The sequence below is a fragment of the Dasypus novemcinctus genome, chromosome 8 (assembly GCF_030445035.2).
Source record: "Dasypus novemcinctus isolate mDasNov1 chromosome 8, mDasNov1.1.hap2, whole genome shotgun sequence".
NCBI classification, from domain to species: domain Eukaryota; kingdom Metazoa; phylum Chordata; class Mammalia; order Cingulata; family Dasypodidae; genus Dasypus; species Dasypus novemcinctus.
Window position 1 is genome coordinate 93,357,019 of NC_080680.1, and position 26,688 is coordinate 93,383,706.

The 26,688-nt window shown below is 53.7% G+C and overlaps 1 protein-coding gene across 1 annotated transcript; it reads right to left on the bottom strand.

The window, feature by feature from the left end:
* Positions 1-3,757: 3,757 nt before the first annotated feature.
* Positions 3,758-22,908, bottom strand: LHX2 (LIM homeobox 2). Its single transcript, XM_004463423.4, has 5 exons — positions 22,647-22,908; positions 20,949-21,151; positions 19,662-20,065; positions 13,858-14,063; positions 3,758-4,629 (listed from the first exon to the last, which is right to left on the bottom strand). The coding sequence occupies exons 1-5, from the start codon at positions 22,764-22,766 to the stop codon at positions 4,342-4,344; spliced, it is 1,221 nt and encodes a 406-aa protein (XP_004463480.1). The 5' UTR covers positions 22,767-22,908; the 3' UTR covers positions 3,758-4,341.
* Between the last annotated feature and the right edge of the window lie 3,780 nt (positions 22,909-26,688).

The window sequence follows — 26,688 nt, forward strand, 5'->3', positions numbered from 1 at the left end:
CCTGCCCGCAGGACACAGCAGCCACGGAAGCCAGTTGTGTCAAGTGAGACTCAAACATAAGTGCGGCGTCCCAGGCCCATCGCCCAGGAAAGAGCAGAGGGGTCCCCCTGGGCCCCAGCCTCCCAGCGGTCTCCCTGCCTCACTCCCCCCCTTGCCCAACTGGTCAGAGGAAGGTCCCCACGGCTCCAGGTCAAAGTTCAAGTAGGCATTCAAGGCCCTCCATGAGGTCAACCGCACCCTCCCCTCCAGGGGCACCCCCAGCCGTTAAACTACTCCCCACTCCTGAAGATGCTACGTCACCTCACACACCCCAGCACCACGCCTTTGCCCTGGCTGCTTCCCCCGCTAGGCCTGTCGTCCCCTCCCCTTCTCCACTCAGTCACCTTTTACTCATAAAAGGTTTCAACTCAAATATCTCCTCCTCTTTGGAGTCTCCCAACTTCTCCAGTCAGTCCTCACACCTCTACTGTATCTCCCCTTGCATTTACTCAAACCACAAAGCATTGGCCCCATTTTACATATTAGGAAACTGAGATTCAGAGGACTAAGTGCGGTGCCTACACCTCTTCAAGGGCAGCGAAGGCTGTGGGAGCTCTCCTCCATCTGCCCTGGAGCTCCTCACTCCGTGGGTAAAGGAGCCTCGGCAGGATGGGACAGGGCAGAGGAAAGCCAAGGCCAAGACCCCCGCCCCTGAGCCCACACTGTGTCAGGCCTGCTGTGGGACCCAAGAACCAAAAAGCTCCCCAGATTCACAGCAGGTTGGAGCCCATAGGATTCCAGAAACGGGCCGTCAGCCCCTCTGTAGCTAGCATGCAGGAGGATGTGGGCAGAGTCCCAGAGCTGCAAGTGGTAGTGGGAACAGACCTTCTCCCATCACCGCGGGCAGAGCCGGGCCAGCCGGGCAGAGCCGGGCCAGCCAGTCTGAGCCCAGCCTCAGCCCCTTTCCTTACCAAGCACCTGCCTTCTGTTGCCGGTCCACGCTTGGTCTGAGTTTCTATTTCTTTCCGGCTGACTGAGTGTCTCTCTTTCCCAGCCTCAAAGGGACAGTCTGTTTCTCAAGTCGTGGTCCCTCTTAAGCCTTTGAGTCTCAGTCTCCCTTCATCTCTGAGTCCTCCCTTTCCCATCTCCTTCTGTCTTTCCCTGTGTCGCCCTGGTTCACTGTGTGTGTGTGAGACTTTGATACTGTCTCTTAGTCTCTGACTCTAGCTCTGTGTCTCATTGTGGCTCTGCCTCGTCACTCTCTGTCTCTGGTTCTTTCTCTCCTCTGTCTCCTGGTCTTTGTCACTGTTGCTGTCTCTGTGCGACTCTCGGTGACTGTATCTTTGTCACTGTCCCATTGTCTCTGTGCCCCACTCTTTCCCTCTGTCTGGCTCCCAGGCTCCACCTCTCTCAGCGTAGGCCTCTTTCCCCATCGCCCTGTCTCTTATTCTTGTGTGTGTCTCTTGGTCTCTGGATCTGGGGAGAGCAATGCCTCCTCTTCCATGTCCTCATCCCTGGCCCATCAGCAGGGGCCCCTTCTAAACTTGCTCCCATGTAAGGGGGCGGGGGTCCCCCAGGCGTCATTCCAGGGCCCGCTCCATCTGGGTGGCAGTGCTGACAGGTGAGATAGGGATCAGACTCAGCTCTGTCCGGGCCTGAGCGAGGGGCACAGCTGGGCTGTGCAGGGCATCCGGGGGCCGGTGAGCGTCTTCATATGTGCACGTCTGGGTTTGTGCACAGGTTCTCCTGTGTGGGGTGGTCTGGGTGTCTGTCTAGGTATTTTTGGGAATGTCTGTGCCTGTTTATGTCTGTCTGCAAGTATCTGTGTATGTCTTTGTAGGGTGCTGTCTGGGTGTGAGCATCTTAGCCTGTGGGTCTATCCATCCACGAGTGGCTCGCGAGTGTGTGTGCGTGCTTGTCTGCGCTGTGAGTCCCAGCGCTTACTTGGAGCTGGGCTATATCCATGTGGCTGTCCAATGGCCAGGCCGTCTGCTTGCATCCACTCGTGCAGTCTTGAGGGAGGCACAAATTTGATTACTCCATTTGACAGGTGAAAAAGTTGACACTCTTAATTCCGTTTTAATGTGTGAGTGTGAATACATGTGTGTGCTTGAGGTTGAAAGCTTGGGGTCTAGAGGCAGACAGAGCTGGTTCGAATCTTGGCTCTTCCACTGACTAGTTGCAGGACCCCAGGCAAGTTGACTGATCTTCCAAGTCTCCTGAATTAATTCTTCAAAAATGTCTTGGTCAAAAACAGATAAAACTAATCTATGATGCTAGAAGTCAAAATTAGAAGCTGCCTTGGGAGGGAATAGCGGGGAAGACACTCAGGGGAGCCTTCCAGGTACTAAAAATGTCCTATATCTTCATTTGGGTGGTGGCTGCAGGGGTGTGTTTATTTGGAAAAAAATAATCGAGCTGCTCATTTCAGCTGTGAGCACTTTTTGTATGTTATATAGCAATACTAAAAAATTATTGCGCTCTATTTGCCAGGCATTAATAGCAATAACAACAATATTATTCTGGTTATTTGTTGTTTTTTTACCATTCCAGAAAACGAGTCAGTCTAGGTTTTAAGCCCTCTCAGCCTATTCCTGCCCCATTCTCTCCCTCCACCCTGTCCCAACCACGATGGCAGGAAGCGAAGGGGGGAGAGACCCCAGTACTGGGCTCGACTGTTCTCCTACCCAATCCTGCCTGGCTGTTTCCTCCTCAAGGCAGTTGTAATGTTCCCTCTGGATTTTCACATTTCTGGGCCACTGGGGGGCACTTTGTTGGGTAACTGCTGGCATTCAATAAAGCTGGTAACAGAGCATTCTGCAGCAAGGCTCAGAGCAAGAAACAAGACCTGTAAGATGCCCAATGGACAGACACCATACCTGCCTAACCATTCAACTATGACAGGCAACGCCTGACTACGAGACAGCCTGCTCTTACCTGCAAAGTCCTCAAGTATTACCTGTCATTCAGCAAAATATATTGAGCCCCTAGTATATGCCAGACCCTCTGCTAGGCCCTTCAATACAAATTAATTCACCCTCATTACAATCTTGCCACATAAAGGTCATCATCTTCATCTTACAGCTGAGGAAACTGAGGCCAAAGAGGTGAAAAAAGACTTCCCCCACGCCCTATTTCAACAGTGGGAATCCCAACCTCTTCCTACAGGGCTCTAAACCTCCATCCTCCCTGGGTGTGTCTTTTCTCTGGGTTTCTGAGATTACCTGACGCATTGGCAAAGGAACGCATCCATTTGTTTTTGCCTTCTTGGGAGATTTTTTATTTTTTGCCATTAGGAAAACTGGAATTTAAGCTGCCCCTTGGTGACAGCGTTCATCCTTACAGGGAAGAGCTGCATGTTCTTCAGGCCTCTCTCACTGCCTGGCAATTCTCCTAGCCCAAACAAGGGCAGAAAAGGTAAGTCTGGGGAACTTTGACCTCTGTAGCCAAAGTATCCAGCAGGCTGCGCTTATTAAATATATGAAAGAACAAACGAAAGAATTAATGGTGTTTTGTTTACCCTGCCACCACTTGAGCACATTGCACAGTAAGGATTATCTCTTGTCAGCCTCTGCCTCCAAACTCGGAATTCCTTGAGGGCAGAGCCTGGGTCTACTTCATCTCTGGATTCTGACAACCAGCCTGAAGCCTGGCCCAGAAGAAAGTCCCCGTGAAGATTTGATAAATAAGTGGAGACCCTCAACTTCATCTCTGGGTTTCAGTAAGACTTAAGTTCTGTGAATTTCACACCCAGCTAAACAGCGGCAGCACCAGGTAGTTTCGATAAGTGGTTTTATTACTGGTTAGATTTTACAAATTCTGATATTCGAACAGACTTCCACCTTAAAATTCTAAAACAACAAAGCGACCGTTGGAGGGGGTTTGATTTCTCCTTTTTTTTTTCCTTTTTTTTTCTTTTTAGGACTATTCAAAGTAACAAACTTTTTTTAACTTTTTTTTTTTTTTTGCTCTGGTCATAAATATACAGAGAGAAAAAGAGGAAGAGAAAAATGAACAAGTCATCCAAAGTATGGAGATAAAACAGTATTCCTAAGGCACGTGGCAGTCTTTGAAAATACAGAAGCTCTAGCCAACTTAAATTATTTGTTGTTTTTCCTCGCTCAGTCCACAAAACTGTACAGTGACACAAATGTTGTGTTGCAGATAGATCTTCCAAGTAATTCTTCAGTCCACACCGCCGCGTTAGCCCAACACGCAATTATTTTTTCCTCTGTTTCCAGGCGAGATCCTAAAATGTGGTTAGTTGCTCAAAGCCTCTATTTTAAAATACACTTGGAATTCAACTAAAGATAATTTCTTTTTTAAAGAAATTGTGGGGCAGGGGTGGGGGGCCGCGAGTCATTAGAAAAGGTTGGTAAGAGTCGTTTGTGAGGGGCTGTGGGGCTCGTGGCCCTCCAGGTTGCCAGGCACGGAAGTTAAGACGGACGTCACAGTTGGCAGGGTGGGGCTGGTCAAGTCTGTGAGGGTGGTGGGCGTGCTCGAGGGGCTGAGCGAGGCGTTGGAGAGCTCCGAGGCCGGGCCCGACGGCGTCCCCGTCTGCAGCGCCGCGTCGCTCGACTTGTCCACGCCCGTGTTTTCCTGCCGTAAGAGGTTGCGCCTGAACTTGGCCCGGGCGTTCTGGAACCAGACCTGCAGAGGGGCGAGAGGGGAGGGCTAGGGTAGAGGAGGGCAGGCGGGAACTTTGAGTCTGGGCGGAGGGAGGCGGCGAGGATGGAAGAGCAGAGCCCTCGCCCGACGAGTTAACTCAGAGCCCTGGTGGTTTCTCTGAGATGCTAACTGATGTTTTGCAGAGGAAAAACTAAAAAGTCGGGTTGGCGGTATTTGGTTCTTAATAACTAAATTAAAATTTCATTTCCTCTAATCGGCTACTACTGGGTTTCTCTTTCTGTTAGGAGGTTCTAGAGCTGGGCTGCACTCTCCAGCATCGTAGCTGCATGTGGCTAGCCCAAATGTAGCTACCCGGTAGGTGAAAAGCACACACCAGATTGGAAGACGCCGTATGAAAAAAAGAATGTAGCATATCTCCATGATAATTTCGTATGGTTTACACGTCTTTATGATATTATTTTGCATATATTAGGTTAAATATAATATCGAAATTAATATACTGGTTTCTTTTAATGTGGCTACTAGAAAATTTAAAATTACATATGTGGGACCATTTGAGATTTTTTTCTTTTTTTGGCAGTTGCCTTTAAGCTGGGAATGGATCCCACAGGTTCTTGTTGGTAAAATTTTTAAAGTGTCTTGTGTTCAGTAAGTCTGGAAAATACTAGAATGGTATAGACAACACATAGGAATCAGTCAATAAACAGTTACAAAAAGGAAGAAAAAAAGATACCACCATTGTGTGTTGTGGGCTACTGGGCTTCAGGTCTCAGGGGAGAGAAGGGCAGGGTCAGGACAGCTCCCGACCCCAGGAGGGAGCCTGGCATCCCCTTTCAGAGACGCCCTCTCCCAATCTGCCATGTCCAAGTTTTCATTTATGAGGGAGGTGGGGTGGAGGCAGAGTTAGAACTGAGCTGGGTGCTAAAATAATACCAAAGAAAGAGAATGTGCTTACTTTCATTTTACCTTGGACATACACATCCACAAACATGCCCGCACACACTTGTAAAGACATACATAGAATCATCTACACAGCACCCCTGGCCCCCCACCGGCATCATACACACAGGCCCAGCAGTACCCTCTACCCAGAGGTTCCCACGGTGGTACTTCAGGAGAGGCAAGGCCTAGGAAATCCAGGCCACTGGGTGGGGGGGTGGGGGGGATGGGAGGTAGGGTAGGGGGAGGTTGTATCTCCCAAAGAAAAAAGCCCCAAAAGAGGCAGGGCCCCTTCACTTCCCTTTGCGTGAGGAAAACACCGGCCAGAAGCCTCCCCATAAAACAAAGGGCCTGGGGGATTTTAGGGATCCTGGGGTGTCCAGTTGCGCATTTCCAGATGTGTATGCATCTGCCTGTCTTTCCAGTGTCTCAGGCAGGGATGGGAAAGGGTGACTCTGGCCCCATCCTCCCCCCTTGGGACCACCCCGGCTGCAGGGGCATGGGCCTCAAAGCAGCCTTTTTGTTGACTGAAACAATTTGGGCTCAATTAAAATCAAAGCCACCAGGATTTTGGAGTAAGGAGAAGCGGACTCTGAAGTAAAGAAACAAAGCCCTCTCCCCAGCACACTGGAGATTCCCCCGAAGAAAGCACATTTTCCCCGGTTTCTGCTTAAAGGAAACCCATCACCTCTTCTGGGGACTTACGAGTAAGTACAGCACTGCCAAGACCACTGTCACATGCTCTCCTGGCTGGGGATGGGGTGGTCCTTCCCGGCCCTACCCATGGAAATCCGCAGGGGTGAAACGCTGCGTTTGTCTGGCCCAGGGAAGGGCTGATGGAGAAAAGCCTCCAGAGGCACTCAGAGAAAGGAAGTGACTCGCCCAGGTCACACTGCAGGCTGGGGATGAGGAAGGCTGGGACCTCGGTGGCAGCCCTCTTCTGCCACTGTCCTGGGCTGTGTGCATGCGAGCCTGTGAGCGTGCATGTGTGGCTGCCTCTCCAAGCGGTAGCTGGAGCTGGGAGCCCAGGGGTGCGTGGCTCATCAGTTCCGGGCTCTGAGACCTCAGGAAAGGCTGGAACCAGTTAGCTGCCGGCTGTTTGCTATTTCTCCTGCGTTGCCCCTAACAGTGGATGTGTAAACAATGACAGCATCTTCTGCAACTGCCTTCTCTGCTTTACGGGATTCCAAGGAGCTGGGAAATCTGGTGGATGAAAATTCAACACGCAACTAAGAGCCAGGCTTCTCTGGAGCTTTATGTTCAATTTGTTTTCACCCTAAGCAGGGCTTCACCAGGGTACTCTTCCCAGGTATCTCAGAAGTCCCCTCCCAAGAGATATTTGAGGGCAGGGATCCTGTCTAAGTCATCTCCATGTCTCCAGAGCCTGGCACAGAGACTGGCAAAGAATTAGTAATATGTGTTCATAGGAATAGTAACAGCTGACATTTATGGACCTCTAAGTATGTGCTAGGCACTATGCCACCCTCTAACATGCACTGTCACAGGTTAGCCTCTTGATAAGCCCAGTAGAAAGGCACTATTATTATCCCCATTTCATACATTTACAAACCAGACAGGCTCAGAGAAGTGAATTCACTTGCCCAAGATCACAAAGAGGTCAAGCTGAAATTGGAATATAGGACTGTCTGCCATAAAAAGTCCAGGCTCCCAGCTACCACATGGTCCTATGAGTCAGCCAGTGAATGAATGAGTGAATGAATGAGTGAATGAGTGAATACACAGAGAAGCAACTGTGGTGCAGTAGAAAGAGTACTGGGCATGGCTTCTTACCCTGGTACTACTACGGACGAACCAAGTGACCTTGAGCTAGTCCCTTACCTCTGAGCCTGCCTCAGTTTCACTAACTGTACAATGAGGGGGTTGGACTATACCACACAATTTCTATGGCCTTTTGGGTTTTGATAGGCTGGGATTCTATGGCAGATGCAACAGGAAAGAGATCGTCTGCTTTCCCTACCCATCTTTCTAAACTGGCAGCCCTCTTTTCTTCATCTTTCCTCGGGCCCTGCTCCTACCCACAACAGCTCTGTTTTTGCCAAAGGTGTGTGTTTGGGGCAATGGGCCAAGCTCAGGCATGGAATCACCACAGCATGACTAACGCCAGGCCAGAAGTGCCTCAGCGTGACACATAAGAGAGCCCACTAAGTGCTGAATGGATGAGGAACCTACATCCACACTGCTACTCGCCCTCTCCTCCTGCACTAGTTGGCCCATCCCCTTCCCAAGAATTCCTTCATCAGGGAGGTAAGATGGGCCAGTGGGAAACCCACTTTGACCCAGCACGTCTCCTTGTGGGACTCTAGGGAAACCAGACAAAAGCTTCATGCCCAAAGATGTTCATCATGGCATTGTTTACAGTATCAAACTAATGACTGATCCAAAGGAGCCAATCCGATGGAACAAGATGGAAGTCATGACAGCTATTCCAAGGCATGTCTTGTGAATATTATGTGAGAGAAGAAGATAACAATGTCTGCCCACTGGTAACGCAACTTCACAAAGAAAATAATTATGACAAATATTTTTCATTCACTAAATGCCAGGCATGGTCTAAGCAAAATTCTAAGCATTTTACACACATCCATTTATTTAGTTCTCCTAATAATCCTATAAGGCAGACACTGTTATTGTTGACAGTTTACAGGTTAGGAGACTGAGGCACAGCACTGCTAGTAAGGGGAGCTGAGACGTGAGCCCCAGCAAGCTGAGTCCACACCCCTAACCACTACTTAACCTCTAAACTACACCCCAGAATTAGCAGGGTTTCTGTGGTCTTACATAGGTGTTTTTTGTTTTTTACTATTTGTCTAACTTCTCTTAAGGTGGTTCTATTATTTATAACCATTTTTTTAAAGTTCTCTTTTTTAAAGTGTTTAAAAACAATAAACACGAATCAGAAATCAGGAATCCTTGGATCCAGCCCCAGAACTATAAGAACTTTTCTGTGGGGCCTTGGATGAACCACTCCACCTCTCTGGGTCACTTTCCTCTCTTCTAAAATGGGAGATTTGGGCTAAACCATCGATTAACTCCATTCAGCTTAGGCTACCAGTGACTGGATAAGAAGCTCACCACCACAGCCGTGAGCAAAGGAGAGGCAGGGCGGCGCTCATCACCCCCATTTTAAAGGTGGGGAAACCGACTTAGAAACGAACTGATGGCCCACACTTACACTTTACTTCCTTAGCTCACCTTTACCAGGCCAGGTCCTTGGAGAACATGCTCTCGTTGCATCCCTATGTTTTTCCTCCCTAGAACTTTTTCCATTTTATTTTTGCAAGAATTACACAAAAATAAGAGTTCTGTGGTTGATACATCTGGGAAATGTTAGATAAAGTTGAGTCTCTTCAAGATTTCTCAATGCCTGTATTAATGCTAATGTGTTCTGATTTCCAAGAGAAAGACATGGTCAATACTGGCCCAAAATTTGAAAAAGAAAAAAAAAATTTTTATTATGAGATATTCCAAATATACAAAAATAGAGATTAATCAAACAACAATTTATTTATACAACACCTAGTACACATCTGTCTTTCCCCTAGATTTTATGCTCCAGCAGGGCCTCATTCACGGTCTTGCTTATAGTTGAATCCTCAGTATCTTGTGCCGCACCTAACACATGGCAGGAGGGCAGTATATTTGTTGAATAAATGAGTGAGCAGAGGAAAGCTAGTGTTCTCAATTCCTACCCTCTCACACAGGCCAACGATGACTATCAATGATGATTTTAGATTGTTGGTAGTTAAAATGCGTTTTATTTCAAAGTCACACCAGGAACCCCTAAAAAATTCTTCACTCACCCAAACCAATTGGCTTGCCACCCCTATCCCCAACCTCCACCTCCAAGCCCAGGGCATCTTAATATTCTGCCTCTCTGAGACAACTCAGAGAGGCATCCATAGGCTCAGGAATGGTTCCCATATACTTGCAAGGCTGGATGTCTTAATGGACCTCTGTCCAAGAGGCCATTCTGTCTCTGAGGCACCCTGCTTACCAATGCAGAGCAAGTATTATGGTTGTCATGCTGTTGATGACAAATCTGGGTTCTTTTTATGGCTAAGTGTTTTGCAACAGGGTTCCTGCTTTCCTACCAAGACATGGCATCTATGACCCACTCCTTCCCTTTTCTCCCATCTGCACTGCCGCATTCTGCAGCTAGATCAAAGGGAAAAAATACCACAATCCCTAAACTGTGCTATATTGGACAGAGCTTTGGAAACCAGACGGATCTGGGCTTGACTCCTGGCTCCATCACTTACTAGCTGTGAGACTCAGGGCAAAGGTCCTAGCTCTCTGAAAGTCAGTTTTCTCATCTGCAAAATGGGGATAATTAAAATTGTTAAATGTGTGCAGAAGGGCTTGGTAGACAAACCCTGCTATGTAAATGTGTGTGTGATTAATATGGATTGAGTCCCTAATATATACTTTATAACCACTTCATTAACTCCTTAAAACCATCCAGTGAGGTTATCAGAATCCCCATTTTACAGCTGAGACCAATGATGCTCAGAAAGGTTAACTGACCAGGGTCACTCAGCAGGGAGAGATGAGCCTGGACGTCACATCACCTGATTCCAAATCTCAGAAGGGATGCTGCATCCCAGCCTGTATGTTGGTGCTGCTCTTGCATACAGATTCAATAACACCCTAGAAGCCCCCAGAGACATACACACACCCTGCATTATTCTCTTCTAGGAACACAGCGTCAACCTCAGGCCTGCCCCTGACCTGCAGGCTCTCTCTGAAGGGTTGAGCTGGGCCACGAATTTGGGGAAAGAACCTGCAAGGCCTAGTCCCATTAAGCTGGTATAGACCAAATGCTGAGTAATTATTTAATGGGCACCTCCTGTATCAGCAGGCACCATGCTAGAACCTTGTAATTCCTTATCTCAACCCTCAAGAATCCTCAAGGTAGAAACTATTATCCTCAATTCACAGATAAGAAATCAGGCTCAGAGAGGAGAAATTAAAAGCACCAAAATCTTACAGCTAGTAAGTCAGGATTCAAACCAGTCCATGTACCTTCCATAGCCACACTACCAGGTGCCTCATCCAAAACTACTCCTACCCAATCCTCCCCAGCTGACCCACCCTGCTGGTGCTTGACTGCTGTAACCTGGAGTGAGTTACTTCATCTCACTAGGTCTTAAGCTTCTCATCTGTAAAATGGGCAGGAAATATTAAGGTAAGGTAAATGAGTGGCTGGAAAGACAATGCTTGGCAAAGTGCTGCATAACCACAAGTGGTCATGCTGGTGGGAAATGTTAAGGATTTGCGCAGGAGACGTGAGGTCTCAGAGGAAGAATAGTGGTCTAGACTGCCCCCCACTCCCATCATTCAGGCTTTAAAGGACATATTCAGAGACAGTCAGTGCTGGAGTAGGCTTAGAGGAGAAAGAATAACGTCCCTCGATCAAGCAGGCCTGGGTTTGGACCCAGTTCTGCTACTTAGTAACAGTGACTCTGGGCAAGTGGGAATCATTTCTGCCTCAGTGTTCTTGTCTCTACAGTGGGGGAGAGAGGATGATGATGCCTGACAGTTAGGTCTCTATGAACAAATTATAGAGACCTATCAAAGTGCCTGACACATCATAGGCACCAAACATTCGCTGAATAGTGGCCACACCGTAACTGTCTGGTGTTTTCTCCCTCAATGAGCCCCTGTCCCTGGCTTTTCTGAGTCCCCATGGTGGAAAGGCAGGTAGGTGTGAGCAGCCCTGACTGAGGAAGAACTCTGGAGGTGGAGAGGACAGGTCAAGCATTCACCCAGGTCCTCAGAGGAACCTTCTGTCACACATTAGGTGGTTGGTCCCTCCTCTGGGCTCCCACAATAACCCACACCCCAGTGGGGAAACTGGCTGTATGTGACTGTTTCCACACCTAAAAAGTGAATTTCTTCAGGGCCAGAACCATGCTTCATTCATCTCAGTGCCCCCAGCTTCCTTCACTCCAGGACCCAGCGCCAACAGGTGCTCAATAGGTATTCACTCAGATAAAAGAATGAGGGATGATTGGGCTGGATATCTGATTTGCTCCTAAAGCAGACAACCACGTCTCCTGCCTTACCAGGGCCAGCAGAGATTGATCCTCCAGATTCAAACTCAACTAGAGGGCACCTGCTCTTTATTTCACTAAATCAGGATAAATGGGAAAGGTATGTGTCCCAGTAGTACCCATTTTACAGATGAGAAAGCTGTGGCCGAGAAAGAGTAACTAAGTTGCCCAAGACAGACAGCTAGTGAGTAAAGAAATATAATGGAACCCAGATCTGTCTCACCCAAGGGCTGCTCATGCCCCTCACTGCTCCGAGGCGTTGCCTCAACCCATCTCCCCCCGCCAGGCCTGTCCGACTCCCCTCCCCCAATAAGGGCACCTGGACAGACCACAGGATCCCCAGGCCTGGGGCAATGAGCGAGTATCAGGAACTCTGGGTCGCCAGTCCAAACTACCAGGGCTGAGCCACGGAGGGGTCGCCGAGGACGTAAAGTCCGAGGGAAGCGGCCGAGAGAGCCCCGAGACCCCGATGGGCGCGGCACTGTCCGCCCTCCCCTCGCAGCACTCGGCTCCCACCCGCGGGCCCAGGCGAGCGTCAGCCACCCAAGGCCGCGGGCGACGACCCAAGGGGGAGGGGAGGGGCCGGCGGGGAGCGCCGGGCCCAGGGGGCGGGCCCAGAGAGGCGCACCGGCGCCCCATTGGCCGGCGCTCGCCCCTTCGGCCACGTCACCAGCGCGCGCGAGCCCGAGCGCTCTCCCGCAGCCGAAGCAAAGGCCGCCTGGGGCCGGGGCTCCCCGGGGGTCCGCAGACCCGCGTCTGCGTCTCAGGCCCCTCCCGCCACCACGGTCACCCCACAGAATGCTTGGTTCTTATTTGTTGTCATTGTTTTCTGACAGACTCTCAGGAAAACGTTTCTGGGGCGCCTGCGCACCCCCGCGTTCCCATCACCATCACCCTCACCACCGCTCAGATGTCGCCCAGGCCTCAATCCCTGTCCACCCACGGCTGGCGGGTGGGTCGGACTGCTTGGCCTGAAGCACCTCCCCTCCCCTCCTGTTGTGAGACCTCATCACCCTTCGGTTTTCTTACCTAAAATGTGCATCGCTATTCCTACAATCGCTCGTTCTGTGAAATACATTGATTAAATTTGCTACAAAAGGGAGGTATTCTGCCTAATCCTTATACAGACAGGGAAACTGAAGTTCAGCAACCAGGATAATCGTTCATACTAATTAATATCAATTAACACTAGCTAATATTATTAGCCACCATCCACTGAGCAGTTAAACATCAGGCGCCGGCCGCATGGACACTTTACTTCATCTCAACGGTTTCTCTAGTATCCCCATGGGGTAAATAATTTCTTGTGTCCATTTCACAGATGGGGAAACTGAGTTTCAGAGGAGTGAAGTGAGTTTCCCAGAACCACGGCATGAATAAGGAGCTGAAGATTACGGAAGTGATGGTTCCCAGCTCTACCTCGAGTTTGGGTCATGGAGGGTCCTGGGATCCCCAGACTTGAATTCTTTGGAATCACGGAGAGATGTTTTGGGAATCTCGTGAAATCTGGATCCCTTCTCTGCCATGACAGTACCCTCACATACAAATGCAACTCTGCTTAGTTTCAGAGGTGACCATTTCATGCGCTTCCCCCACTGCCTGTGGACAGACCTGGAGAGACCCCTTGTCCCCCCAAGGCACCAGCCCACTGAGGTGGAGATGATAGAGAATCTTGTTTCCGGGAGATTCCAGAAGTCAGTAAAAGAAAAGAAAACCCTAAAGAGACACCAGAAAAAGAAAAACGAGAGGAGAGAGGAGTGAGACAGAAGCAGAAATAGAGAAGAGAAACTAGAGAGGGAGTGAGAAGCCGGAAGGAGCAAAGGGCTAACAGGTTGCCTTGAAGGGCATCCTGGGGTGAGAGGGAGAAGGAGGGTCTCTGGATTCATCTGAAATGTCTGGACTTTTTACAAGGTGAACGCATTGTATACCACTTGAATAATAACTTGCAACTAAGAATTGCCTGCAAAAAGAAAGGAGATTGGGTATGGAGACAAAGAGGACAGAGACAAAACAAACAAAAACTCACTGAGACCAAAATTGAGAGGAAGATGTAAAGTTAAAGAAATACGGGAAGACAGATAAAGAGATAGACTGAAGCGATGGAGAGAAATAGAAAATAAGAAGGATAAAGAGCAACACAGAATAGGGTGGAATGTTCTCCCAAAGCCCGGGTCAGTGTGGGGTTCCGCCCCAGGTCTTGGAGGCTGCAGATACCCCCACCCCCGACCCGGCTGACCTGGAGAACCCGCTTGGTGAGACCAGTCTTCTGCGCAAGCTGCTTCAAGTCCTTGGCGTCGGGGTTGTGATTAATGGCAAAATAAGACTTCATGGTCCGAAGCTGGTGGTGCTTGAAGGAGGTTCGCATGCGCTTGGTCTTCTGACTGCTGGGGTACGGCTGGTCGCGGTCTAGGTGCTCTGCGTCGTTCTCATTGCAGCTCAGTGCTGGGGAGGGGATGCAGAGTTGGCAGGTGAACTCCTGACACCCTCCCACCCCACATACACACACACACACACATACAAGGCCCTGGGTACACACCCACCCCACCCGCCACCAAATGTTTTTACCCTTGGTATCACACTGCGTGTGCAGCACCACACTGAGAAGGGGGTATTAGCCCCAATTTTATAGATGGGGAAACAGGCTCAGAGAAAGGAAGCGACCTGCCGAGAGTCACTCGTCTGGAAATGTAGTAACCGGGATTCCAACCACTGTCTGTGAGAAACCGAAAACGATGCTGAGCTAACATGTTACGATAATAATAGTAATAGTAATAATAATGATGATGGCTACAACTTGTTGAGGGTTTACTTCACTCCAGATGATGTACAAAGGGGATTTACATACACATTTTCATTGAATCCTATGAGTCAGGCATCATTTCCCCCTGTTTACAGAGATTGAAACTGAGGCTCAGAAAGGGAAGTCACTTGCCTACAGACACAGCAACGCAGGACTCTAGGGCCCAAGCTCTTCCATTCTCCCCTGTACCCCCTGAGGAGGAGGAGCTGTCTGTGGTCTCCCCACCCCACAGTGTCTAAGACAGGCACCTGGAAGGTGCTGACTGACAGCGAGATACCTTCATTTTCCCTCATCAGTTTCCACACCCCAAAATCCTGAACTCTTCCTGGACACTGAGCTGGAGGTCAGGAATTGCATTTTGTAGTTTAATCCTCACCACTGCCCTGTTGTTTCCCAGTTTTACAAATGAGGCAAATGAGTCTCAGGGAGGTTAAGTGATCTGCCAGAAGTCTTGCAGCAAGTGTCAGAGTTATAAACCAGAAAGGGAAGGAAGGTGGAGGAAGAAATTAACATGTATTAAATACCTACTGTATGCCTTTGGCTTTACATACATCACTGGACCTAAACAACAGCTCTGAAAGCTACTACTGTTCCCGCCATTTTAGAGACGAGGAAGCTGAAACTCAGGGAAATTAAGCCACTTGCATATAGTCCTACTGCTAAAAGCAGCTGAGCCTATATTAACACTGGAGTCCTCACCTGTTTCTTTTCACTATCCCACAAAGGGGGATGGGGATGAAGGCATGACTCTTTGAGGAACCTGTCTCATCCAGAAGGGGTCCAACCAGGGCTTAGCTGACAATGCCTGGAAGGCATGGGGGGTGCAAAGGTGGAAACCTCAGGTCTCTAGAAGTTACTCCCCACTTGGTGGCTCTCCATGACACTGCAAGACTCCCCCACCCCACCGCCACCCCCAAGAGCGCCTCATTACACCCTGAGCCATCTTACACAGAAGGTGTTGCTTTGGTGAAAGCCTCCTGGGAGGTTCAAACTCAGTCCCCTGAAGTAGGGACCTGGGAAGAGATCTCATTCCCCATCATAGCCCATCATCGGGTTCCCAGAGTTAGCAAATAAGACAACAAATAATTTTTTAGTATAAGTATGTTCTGTGCAATATTTGGGATGTATTTATCTGAAATTCAAAGTTAGCTGGGTGCCCAACATTTAATATGGCAACCCTACCACTGAATACTTCCATTCCCCAAATGATATACCTCTTCCCCTGTCCAGGTGAGTAGGAACCCCTTGCAGAGAGAATTTGCAGAAGGCCAGTTTTGCCCCTTAGCCCAGCAGGTGCTAGCCTCCTAAGGACCCCTTTATACATTCATCTAGGCACTCAGGTCCTCCACCAAGGCTGCACTAAGAGTGCCCAGAGTGAGGAATGGGGTGGGGGGGGGGTGTTATCCAGCAATTTAAAGGCTCAAAAGGTGACTGTGAACTGGATCCACAGAAACTGCCTTGTACCCAAGGGGAGCGACCCTCTTCTTGCCTCCAGGCCCGGGCTCCACTGGGGGGAGGTGATAGACCTCCCCATGGAGCTCTCTGGGCCCATTCTCCTCCCTGCCCCCCCCCCCAGGTCTCACTGCTGTTAATGAGTTCCTTGGGGATCCCGGCGCCCCGTGTGCCCAAGGGATGTGCCCCCAAGTGTGGCCTAGGCAGGGGGAGGAGGCGCGCAAAAGAAAGGGCAGAGAAAGGAGACAGAGGTAGAAAGAACAGAGAGAGAAAAAAAGAAGACCGGGTAGGAAGATAGAGTGGGGTGGGAAAGAGGGGGGACACAGAAGATAAGAAAGCAGTGGGGGTGGGAGTAGAGGAAAGAACTATAAAGACAGAAAAAGAAATGAGAGGCCCAGAGAGAGCCTGAGCGGAGAGGGAGGCTGGGAAATGGGGGTATGTGGTGGAGAGTCCCGGTGAGAGTACTGAATCCCGGGGCTCGAGGAGGCCGGATCCCTACCGGGGAGGCCTTTTCGGAAGCCGCTTCGAGCCGGGGATGTAGAGAAAGGGAAAGGAGGATGTAGAGGAGGGAAGGCGCTTGCCCCAGGGAGCGAGGCCGAGGCCGGCCCATTGGCCGGGGCGGGGACTGCTCTGGGGGAAGAGAGGGCAGGCGGCGGGAAAGGCGGCCCTCGAACCCAGGTTTGGCTGGTGCCCCAGTCTCCCTCACTCCTGCTCGCAAAGCCCCGGCCAGGTCGATATTCACCAGGATCGGATCCGGGGACCGGCGAGGGGCCGAGGGGAGGGGGAGGACCCGGCTTTCTGTCTCCTTTTTTTTTTTCTTTCCTCTCAATTAGGCCGATTCAATGGAGCTAAAGAGCTCGTAAAATCATGAATAATTTACTCGTGATCTGTTATTAACCCATCGGGTTTCGAGCTCTTGTCGCTGGGCCTGAACCTGTAATCAAATCTGACTTCGCCTCATTTTACTAAAGACGAGATTGTAGGTTCAATTGTCTAAATAACGGATTGGAATCAAATCAGTAATTACGCTGCCAGGCACACATACACAAAAAGCTGGGGCTGGGGGAGGCCCTGGCGTCCGGCCGGTCCGCGCGGGACTCCTGCGGCCCTGACGCGCAGACCCCGGCGCACTCTGTGCCACCCGGGCCCGCACCCGCTCCAGCCGCCTTTTCCGCGCCCCTGGACCACGGACAGCCGGGTCGGGGTCCGGGACGGGGACGGGGACGGGGACAGGGGGAGGCTTCAGTTTCGCCCGGGCAGGGGCAGCGCGCTGGGACCCGCGGGGCAGCAGGAGGAGAGACGCGGCGGCCCCAACCCCGGAAGGACTTGCCGACCCCGGCCCAGCGGTCCTGGCTGCCCTCCCTGGGCAGAGGGCCGGGCGCACCGACGACGCCCCTACCCACTCTGCCCGTTAGTAGGTGCCGCTATGCCCCTGCCGGGCTGTTCCCCAGGTCCACGGACTTTGCAAGGAGTCGGGATCGCGGGGCCCTGCAGTGTGGGCCACCCTCACAAACAAGCTCATGTTCTCACAGCAGGAAACACCACACCCGCACACAAATGCCCACCAACACTTGCCTGTGCGTGCAGCACCGGCATTCGCACTGGCTAGTCCTCTCTGCAGTCCAGGTCGCCCCTCGGCCCGCACCGCGGCCATTTCTCTCCTACCAGTGCCGGGGGAGGGGGCTGAATGCAAGGGGGTGACGGAAGCCAACCCGAGGAGGCCTGGCTGGGCACGGCGCCGCCAAGGAGGTCCCCCTTTCTCCCAGCCTAGTCCCAGCCTAGTTCCGAGAGCCCCGAGTGAGCGAGCGGGACAGGCTTCGCGGGCGCGCTGCGCGCAGGTTCTGCAAGGACCCGCGGAGCCGAGGGGCACTGGGGGGAGAAACTGACACCAGAACAGAGAAACTGGGAGACACACACAGAGCTAGAGAGAGAGAAAGGGTGGTGGAGAGAGTAAATAGAAAGGGGAGAGAGTAGAGAAAAAGAAGCCAAAGAGAAAATGCCGAGAAGCTGGAATGAGTGGGTGCCGGCTCCGCAGAACGCCTCCAGCCGCATCTCCCCACTCGGGGCAGCGCGGCTCGGTGAGGAAAAGTGGCCGAAAACCAGCAAAAAAAAAAAAAAAAACCCACAAAAAACACCAAAAAACAAAAACACACGAATCTCTGTGCCTTCAATTCCAAACCCGTTTCAGAACGTGCGTTCCCAGAAAAATCTCGTCCCGCTCCGCACCCACAGTCCCGTGGAGCCACCACGCGCCGGCTGCTTCCCCGCCCGAGGCCGACCCCACTTGGTAAATAGACGTGGCTTTGCTTGGGGCGCCCAACTAGGTCTCTGGTCACTCGTAATTTCCGGGGTAGTGGGAGACGAAGGACGGAAGTTTCGGAAAGTGGCATCTCCCGGTAGAACCTTCAACAAATCTTAAGTCCGTCTGCCCGGCTCAGACCGTCTGCGGCCACTTCATTTACCAAACTGGGGGTTGCATTTTCCTCCAGGCTCCGTACACAGACACACACCCGACCCACGATCCTCCAGCCAGCAACTTCGATGGAGCGAAAGGGACCTCCGCGAGCCCTCCATCGCCAACCCCCACCCCCACTCCACCCCCGGCGGGCTCAGCCTCTTTAAGATCAAAATAACGCAGACTTCTTCCCCACCGGCGTCCCCTCCCCCACAGTTCAGGGTTTTGTTTTTGTTTGTGTGTGTGTGTGTGTGTGTTACCAGTTGTGCATCTGACTGAAGGGAAAAGGAGGCCGAAAACAAAATCTTTCAGATTTGATTCTTTTGCAAACGAAAGAAAGAAAATAATTGCAAATAAACTCTATCTAGTTTGGAAGCATAACCCTTTGTGGGCCGCCCAGACTTCGGGCAGATGTTGACGGTTCAATGTGCCCGGCCGCAGAACTTCGGCAGCTGTCCTGGGCTGGCAGGGGCGCGGGGGTGGGGGGTGGGGGGAGGCAGAGCCTCGCGGGCGAAGGCCCGGGGTTATAAAACGCCGGAAATGGGAAACGATCTCCCTCTTCTTCCCCAGTATCCCACCGCCCCCGGCGCGAGGCTAGGCCCACTCCAGTCTCATCCCGTGGCGATCGGTTCCGAGGGTCGCCGCCCTCATCCCAGGGCCCCGCAGATGCTGCGAACTTGGAGAAAGGAGCCCGGCAAAGCCTAAAGCCGGCGGGGCAGGGGGATCTGGCTGGGTACAAGGAGCCGCAACCCTTGCTCGTGTAAAGCGCAGGGACCCCATTTGCCGCAGACTGCCGCCCTCGGGACGCTTCACCGACCAGGCGGCACCCCAGACGGAGCATGGAGCCTCCGGGCACCACAAGCCCTTTCTCCTGGGGCCCAAGGCACCTTGTTTACCTTCTCTGCCGCCCATCTCCCTGTCCTCAGCGGCGCCAACCCTGAGCCTGTTTGGACTCGGCGGTGCCTTGTTTTCTCTATCACTGGCACTTTCAACCCAGCAAAGCAGTTGGGAGGTCGGGGAGTCGGCCCAATCCAAAAAGAAGCCTCCAAAAACCAGTTTCCCAGCAACGATACTCTGTATCTGGGACAGCGGAGGACTAATGCCCCCTGTCCTCTCGCTCCAGCCGAGGGCTCACGGACCTAAACCCCGGGGGTTAATGTCCCTTCTGCCGGGTCGTCCAGGGTTTAGAGGCGGAGGAAGCTGAGGTCTAGCGAATCCCCCATATGGCCAGCACACTAAGCCCAGCACACGGAGATTCACTCTGGCTCCTGGCAGTCTGCGGCGCGCGCTTTCCCGCAACCCCACCAAGGCGCCGCGTGCGCCTCGCACTCACCAGCATTGTAGGCCGCCAGATCCGCCCCAGGGCCGGGGCTCTTGCGTTTCCTCGGCCGCCCCTTCTGCACTGTGCCCACGCCATTGTAGTAGGGAAGACCCAACGGGTTGGCTCCCGCGGCGCCCAGCCCCGCGCTCTTGGCTGCGGCGGCGGCAGCTGCTGCCGCTGCCACGTCGGCGTGGTTAAAATGCGCGGGGTACTCGCCCTGCAGCAGCGCCTCGAAGTGCAAGCGGCAGTAGACCAGGCTGTCCTTCATACCGAAGTGGTCGCCGGTGGTCAGCATTTTATTACACGTGGTGCAAGTGAAGCAGTTGAGGTGATAAACCAAGTCCCGGGCGCGCATCACCATCTCGGAGGCCGAGATCCCCAGATGGCAGCGGGCGCAGCGCTGCACAGAGAACCGCCTGTGGACCATTGAAGAAGGGGCTGTGGGAACGCAACGTCGGATACCCCCGCCCCCCACATCTTCCTCCAGGTGCCGCTACTGCCGCCAGAAGCAGTCCTGAAAATGGGCAACCCTGCCTTAACTTGGAGGATGGGGGAAGTGGCAACTAGATTTTGAACCAAGCCTGGGGCTGGTCCTGCCCTGAAATATAGCACCTCTTAACTATTTTCATGCCTCCAAAGGCTTCTACTTCATCCGGAGCCTAAGCAAGTTCTAAGAAAGCTCATGTTTGGGATAGTGGAAAAATCCTCCATTTACCCCTTCTTCACCCTTTACCCTGCCCTCCATACAGAATCCTACAGACTTTTGCAACTTGGGAGAAACACAGAGATAGGCAGAGCAAGAAAGAATATAAACAGACCCTAACCCTAAGCCCAGAGAGAAGGACAAGCAGGGAGCTTGGAGCCAGTTAGCGATTCCGGTCCTTTAATCCCGGCCAGCTTTCATTCCCGTCTCACCAAAAGACCCGGAAATGCACCCTCTCCCCTAGCTCTCCCTCCAAGTTTGTTCCACACCAGCCCATGCAGCCTGGGTTTGGGGGTGCCAATTTCTATCACTTCTGGTTGACCCAAGAAACTTCAAATGGAAATGTGTGCAAGGACCCCAGCCCAAGCTTATTTATGGCCTAGGGTCAGAGGGGAAGACCGCTTCTGATTTTCTCTGGGTTCCTACATTTTACAGACCTTTCCAAGAAAGCCTCTTAAAAAGGCTGTTAGTTCTGACTTGGAGAACCAGGTCCTGAGTAGAGAGCCCTCTCCGGGGAATAGAGGGAAAGGAGAGGGGCAAGACTGTGCCTGGGATGGGGGCTCCTGAGGGGCAGTGGGTCCCAGGGTGGGGGCTACCTGTAGTAGTCTTCCTTGCAGTAGATGCTGCCGTCCTTACTGAAACAGGTGAGCTCTGACTCCAGGTTCAGCTTGCACTCACAGCACTTGAGGCAGCGCATGTGCCACTGCTTGTCCACTGCCAGCAGGTAGTAGCGGTCTGAAATCTTACCCCCGCAGCCAGCACACAGTGCAGCACGGTCACTGCTGATGGATGGCATGGTCTGCAGGAGGAGGGAGAAAGGAAACAGCAGTGCCTGAGTCAGCTGTGGCCCCTCTGCTGCTATGGGCAGCTCTCTCTGTTCCCAAGCTAGCCCCAAACACCAAGGGGCTGCTGCTGCCCGTTGGGTCCCAGCACTGGCCCCATCCCAAAAGGCCCATATCCAGCAGCTCATAATGCTGGCCTGCCCAGCACAGCCCAAGCCGGCCATAGGCCCGGGCTAGGGCCCCGGCCTAGATGATTCTGCGGCCTTCTTCCCCTCTTACTACCCGCCCCACCCCCCAACGCCTTTTCCCCAGAAAGGCTCAGGCTCTGTTGGGACTGGAGCAGTGATGGCCACTTCATTTAAACCCATCAAGAGTTCTCCCAAACTCTTTTCAAAGGAGCCACCTGGTTGCCCCCCCCCAAAAAAAAAGGGTGGAGTAATCATTAAAAATCACCCTCCACAACAGACCCCTCTCCAGAGATCCAGAAAGAGTCCCTGGCCCACAGTCCCAGAGATCTCTGGATCCTTGAGCCAAAGGTTTCGGCCAAGGCAGGTTGCTACAACTGGCCCCTCTGCCACATCTCTCCTGCTTGGGTCCTGAGCACAGGCCGACGGACTGGGAGATGGCAAGTGGGATGCAAGGGCATTCTGAAAATCTCCTGGTGCAGGACAGGCCCAACTCAAATCCTTTCCTAACCAGATTGACACTGAGTGGGTTTAACCAGGGAAACAGGCTAGGAAGTAGAGGTGGCTGGGACTGCAGCTCTCCCTGTTGCAGCAGAGACGCTTCAACGGTTCTTCCAGCCTCCTCCTGTTCTAAAGGTCATTTCTGGGCCCGGTTTGGGCAGCATCTGTTCATCTGGTCTCTGGAGGTCTCAGGCAAGGAACTGGCTATTTGGGGTTGGGCCGGCAGAGCTAGTGAAGGAGATCCGAATGGACTGTATGCAAGAGTCAGGCCGGAGCCTGAACTCCTAGTCCTGGCTGGCCAAGTCGGGTGGGCCAGGAGGCCGGGTGGCCCGGTCCAGCGATCAAGGAAAAGCACTGGCTCAGAAGACTCCTGCCCCTGAACGGCGCTAGGGTGGGAGCCCCGATTGCCCGAAGGCGGGGAGCGGCCCTAGCCTGCTGGAGCCCCAGGGCTCCAAGTTATTTCGCCCATCCCGGGCGCGACGGCGGCGCCGCCAGCAGCTGAGCCGAGTGGTTGAGGACGCCGGGCCTCAGCGCCGGGAGAAGTGAGTCGCCCCCGGCCCTGCGTCGGACTTCACTTCCACTTGGGGAGAAACCTCTCCTCCACCCTCCGGGCCCGCTATTTCGGTTTCAACCTTGTTTCTGTTCTCCGCCCCTGTAGCCTGGTTTCCCCGGAGTCAGGAGCTGCGAACCCTGCATTCTGCTCGCAGATCCTAGTGCTCAGTCCCGTGCGGCACGAAGGACGTTCCCCAAACTTCCGGGAGCAGAGAAGCAGTCCCACCCGGCCCCAGCTATGATCTCAGCCCGGATCCCGCAGCCTCGCGCCTACCGTCTCCGTGTCGCCGCGGTCGATGGCGGAGCTGATGGCGGGAGCCTCGCTCTTGGCCCTGCGGTCCATCTCGTCGATGACCCCGTGCACCTCGGGGCCCGACAGACTGTGGAACAGCATCGCGGCGGAACCGGCGGGGCCGGGGGCGCGGCTCCTCGGCGGGAGGGCTTGCCCACCGCCTCAGCTGCCTGGCGCTCCCGGCGCTAACGGGTCGGGTGCATTGCCACCGCGGCCGCGGCCCCGGCCCCGCCCGAGCTCGGCTGCGCCCCCAGGCCGGGCTTCGGGCTCCGGGCACCCGCGGGCCAGGACGCCTCCCGCCGTGGCGCGGGGGCAGCTACATCGCGGGGCGCCTGGGCGGCGGCGCCAAAGCCTGGGTCACAAGGGCACGGGGCAGGGGACTGGAGGCGAGGGCAGAGGTCGGCGCCCTCCACGGGCGCTTTCACGCCGCGGGCATTGCCTGCCCGGCCTCGGCGCCCGGGGCGCAAAGCAGGGGCGCAAACTCTGCCCAAAGCGGCGACGGCTGCAGTGGTGGCTCAACCCGGCGGGGCTAGGTGCCCGCGGCGGTTCTGCTGCCTGGACCCCTCCCGTCCCAGGAGTGCGTCCCCAGCCCCAGGCGACCCGCTTGGACGCTGAGTCTGCGACTGGAGTAGGGATTTCTCCGAAGCCAGCAAGCTGAGCCGCGCCACCGGGAGAATTGAAGAGAAGGAGGAGGAAGAGGAGGAGGAGGTGGAGGAGGAGAAGGACGAGGAGGGGGAGGACGAGGAGGAGGACGAGGAGGAGGAGGAGGAGGAGAAAGAGGAGAAAAAGGAGGAGGAGCAGAGCGGGAGGAGGAGCCGCCGGCCGCGGGCCCAGCCGCGCACAACGCTCTCCAAGCGCGCGCCGAGCCCAGCCCCAGCTCTGTAGTCCGCGCCAGCGCAAGCCTCCGCGCCTTTTCTACAGCCGCGCCTGACATCACGTCCTGCCGCGGCGCCATTGGCCGCTGGGCGCCCCGGGCCCTGGCAGCGCGTGCTCGGGGAAGGCGGGAGACCCGAGAGGGAGGGGAGAGGCAAGAGGAGGAGAGGAGAGACTAGATGGTGGGAGCTGGTGGGCGAGGCTCGAAGGAGGGGGCGAGAGGAAGGGAGGAAGGTGAGCACGGGGTTTGGAGTTTTTCAAGCTATGAACATTTCCCTGCCGTTTCCTCGGGAAAGAAAATTAAACACTCGCTTTCCCTCCGTCTCCATCCCTAGACCGCGCAACCAGAGGATGCTCGAAGAGGTCTCCCGTCTCCCCGGCCAAGGGGCAAGTCCCAGAGCCGCAGCCTCGGTGCGGGAGCCTTCGGCCGCTTCCCGCCGAGCTGGGCCTATCGCCGCGGCTCGGCGCCAGGAATCGCGGGCGCCGGCGCGGGCCTCCTGGGCACCCGCGTGAGCCAGAGAGGCGAAAGCCAGTGGGAGAACCGTGATTCCCGGGGAGCAAAGCCAGCCCGCGTCTCCTCGCTTCAAGCAAGCAAGGGCCCAATCAACGACTCAGCGTCTAGCTCCTTTTCGCTCTTCCTGGTCTTTCTCCAGGCTAGAAGATTAGGGGCCAGCATGGCCGTAGCAACTCAGAAAGGCGTGTGTTCGAATTCCAGCTCTGCCCTTTACATTCAGTGTAACCTTAGGCAAGTGCCTGAAACTCTCTTATCCTGTTTCAGACCTTTTCAGAGGGGGACAAGAAGGTCCCCTCCGCAGGGATACGATGAAAAACGAAAGAAATCATAGATGTGAAACTCCTGGAACATAGTAGGCACTCAGCAAATTCTCTCATCACTCCTTTTCCCTTTCCATCCCCTCATCCTATTAAAACTTTCCGACTCGGAAATACATCCTACATCAGTGGGATTCTTAAACTAGCCAGAGGATCACAGGCCCATTCTTTGCCGGCCTCACGCACCATGAATACAGACACCCACCCCGGTGTACCCAATCCTGCCGTCTGGCTCCACTACTTCTCCAAGGACCAACAACCTGGCCTTCCCTGAAAATCTCGGCTGTCATTCCCATCCCCCAGATCTCGGACTCAACCTAGAATTTCTTGGGAGCTCAAGGGCGATTCCCAGGTGTGTGGTGGAGGGAGATTTCAGAAATAAAATGTGACTGTGGAGAAAAACTGAATGAGCAAGTCGGTTAGTCGGTTACAGGGTTTCCTTCTCCTGAGTCCGGGGCTGCTTTGCAGGCCGGATTTGTCTGTTGAATAGAGGGAAGGAGGACCCGTCTGAGGTGACTTACTTGCCAGGACGCGGTAAGCGGGAAACCAGGATCTCTGCGGTTTATCTTACAGTTGAGGCAGTACAAAATTGTACTTTCCACATATGTACCTAACTTTAAGACATAAAGATATGTGCATGCAATGCCCAAGCACGTGCACTTGCGTTCGTGTGTGCAAACGCACATGTTCATCTCTGTTGGGGAAAAAAAACAAAGGCCAGCACGAATGTAATGCTAGAGTCCACACACACGTAGGCACCAGGTATAATGGTGTGGTGCCCTTATAAGAGTGCATCTAAAGCGGCGAATTCAACGAATACTTAACACTTGTGAGCTCGGGCAACTCTATCTAAACCCGAGCGCGCGCCCTGTTTTGCGTCGCTGCAAAAACTCTTTAAGTTACAAAGATGTGTGTACATGCTGCACGCGCACAGATGCCCCAGCGCGAGGGAAGGACCATAAACGCAAAGACGCGCGTGCGCCTGTGTTCACACAGACGTGTGCTTGGGCGCCTGCACACGGCCCGCGCCCAGGCACGCGGCCGCCTGCATGTACACAGTCATGTTTTACTGACACATCTGGGGCACGTTCTCTCAAAGAAAGTAAGGAATGAAAATCTAATCTGGAAGTCACTAGGGTTCATTTGGAGGTCGCCCAAGGGGTACAAAAAATAATGTGTAACAACGCTGAAGTGTTTGTGCTTGGTGCAGCTCTGCTCCGGAGCTGGATGGGTACAAAAAGATTTTCGCGAGTTGAAGAGGCCGTCTAGGAGCTGGGTGGGGAGGGGACCGGGGCGAGTTAGGCGCTCTGTAACTCTTGCCGTAGGTTTCTCAAGAATCGTGGAAACATCCCCGTGCCTTCATTTCACTTCACTTCCCCCACACTTCTCAGACCAGCAGCCCATACCCATCCCTGAACCAACCACAAATTCACCGGCAGTCAGGATTCCCGCCCGGGCGCACCCGCCTCTTTATCCCTTTGCGTCAGGCTGGGACGCGCTCGGGTCTGCAAAAAGCTCAAACGCATCTCCCGCCTCTGCGCAGATCCCAGCGCCCCGACTCGGGGTTCAGAGGCCGGTAACTTTGCTAATCTCCCACAGTGGCGAGGGGACTTCACGAAGCTGCTGAGCCCTGTCCGCAGAGACTAAACAAGGAGAGGAACAGGCTGTAAACACACATCCTGACACGTGAGTGACATTTACGCGGTGCGAGAAGCCGCAGCCGAGGGGCACGCGGGGTGGGGGTGGGGGGAGCAAGCACCCACAGGTAAAGGGAGCTCTCGGAGACTCCAGAAACGGCAACCCCTCGCCCGCCCTCCCACTGAGAGGGGCAAGGAATCCCAAGACCCCTGAACCTGCCTTTTGTGGGAGGTGACAGGTGAACGGAATTCAGGTCTGGCCACTCTCGCTGCTGCCTACCTCTCCACCATCTGCTTCCTCGCAGACAAGCAGACCGGGCGCATAATGAGGTAGCAGCCTCCAGCCGGCCACCGTGACTAACTCAGAACAAAAGCGCTCCCTCCACGCCTTCACCAACAAAGGGGCCACCAGCCCCAGCGCTCCCCGAAGGCTGCGGGGCTCCCGGCTGCCGGCTGCAGAGCTGCCGTGCGCAAACTTCCCGGGGCTCCCGGGGCTCCCGGCGCCACCGAGCCGGGGCCGCGGAGGGAGGAAGCGCATGCCGCCCGGAGAAAGTGAGGCCGGGCGGGGCGGGGGGCGGTGGGGGAGGGCGCGGGGGAGCCGCGGAAGGAGGTTGATTGATCAGTGCGCTGTTCCCGGCGCTCTGTCCCGTTATTAGAGGCGGCCAAAGCAGGGCCACGCAATA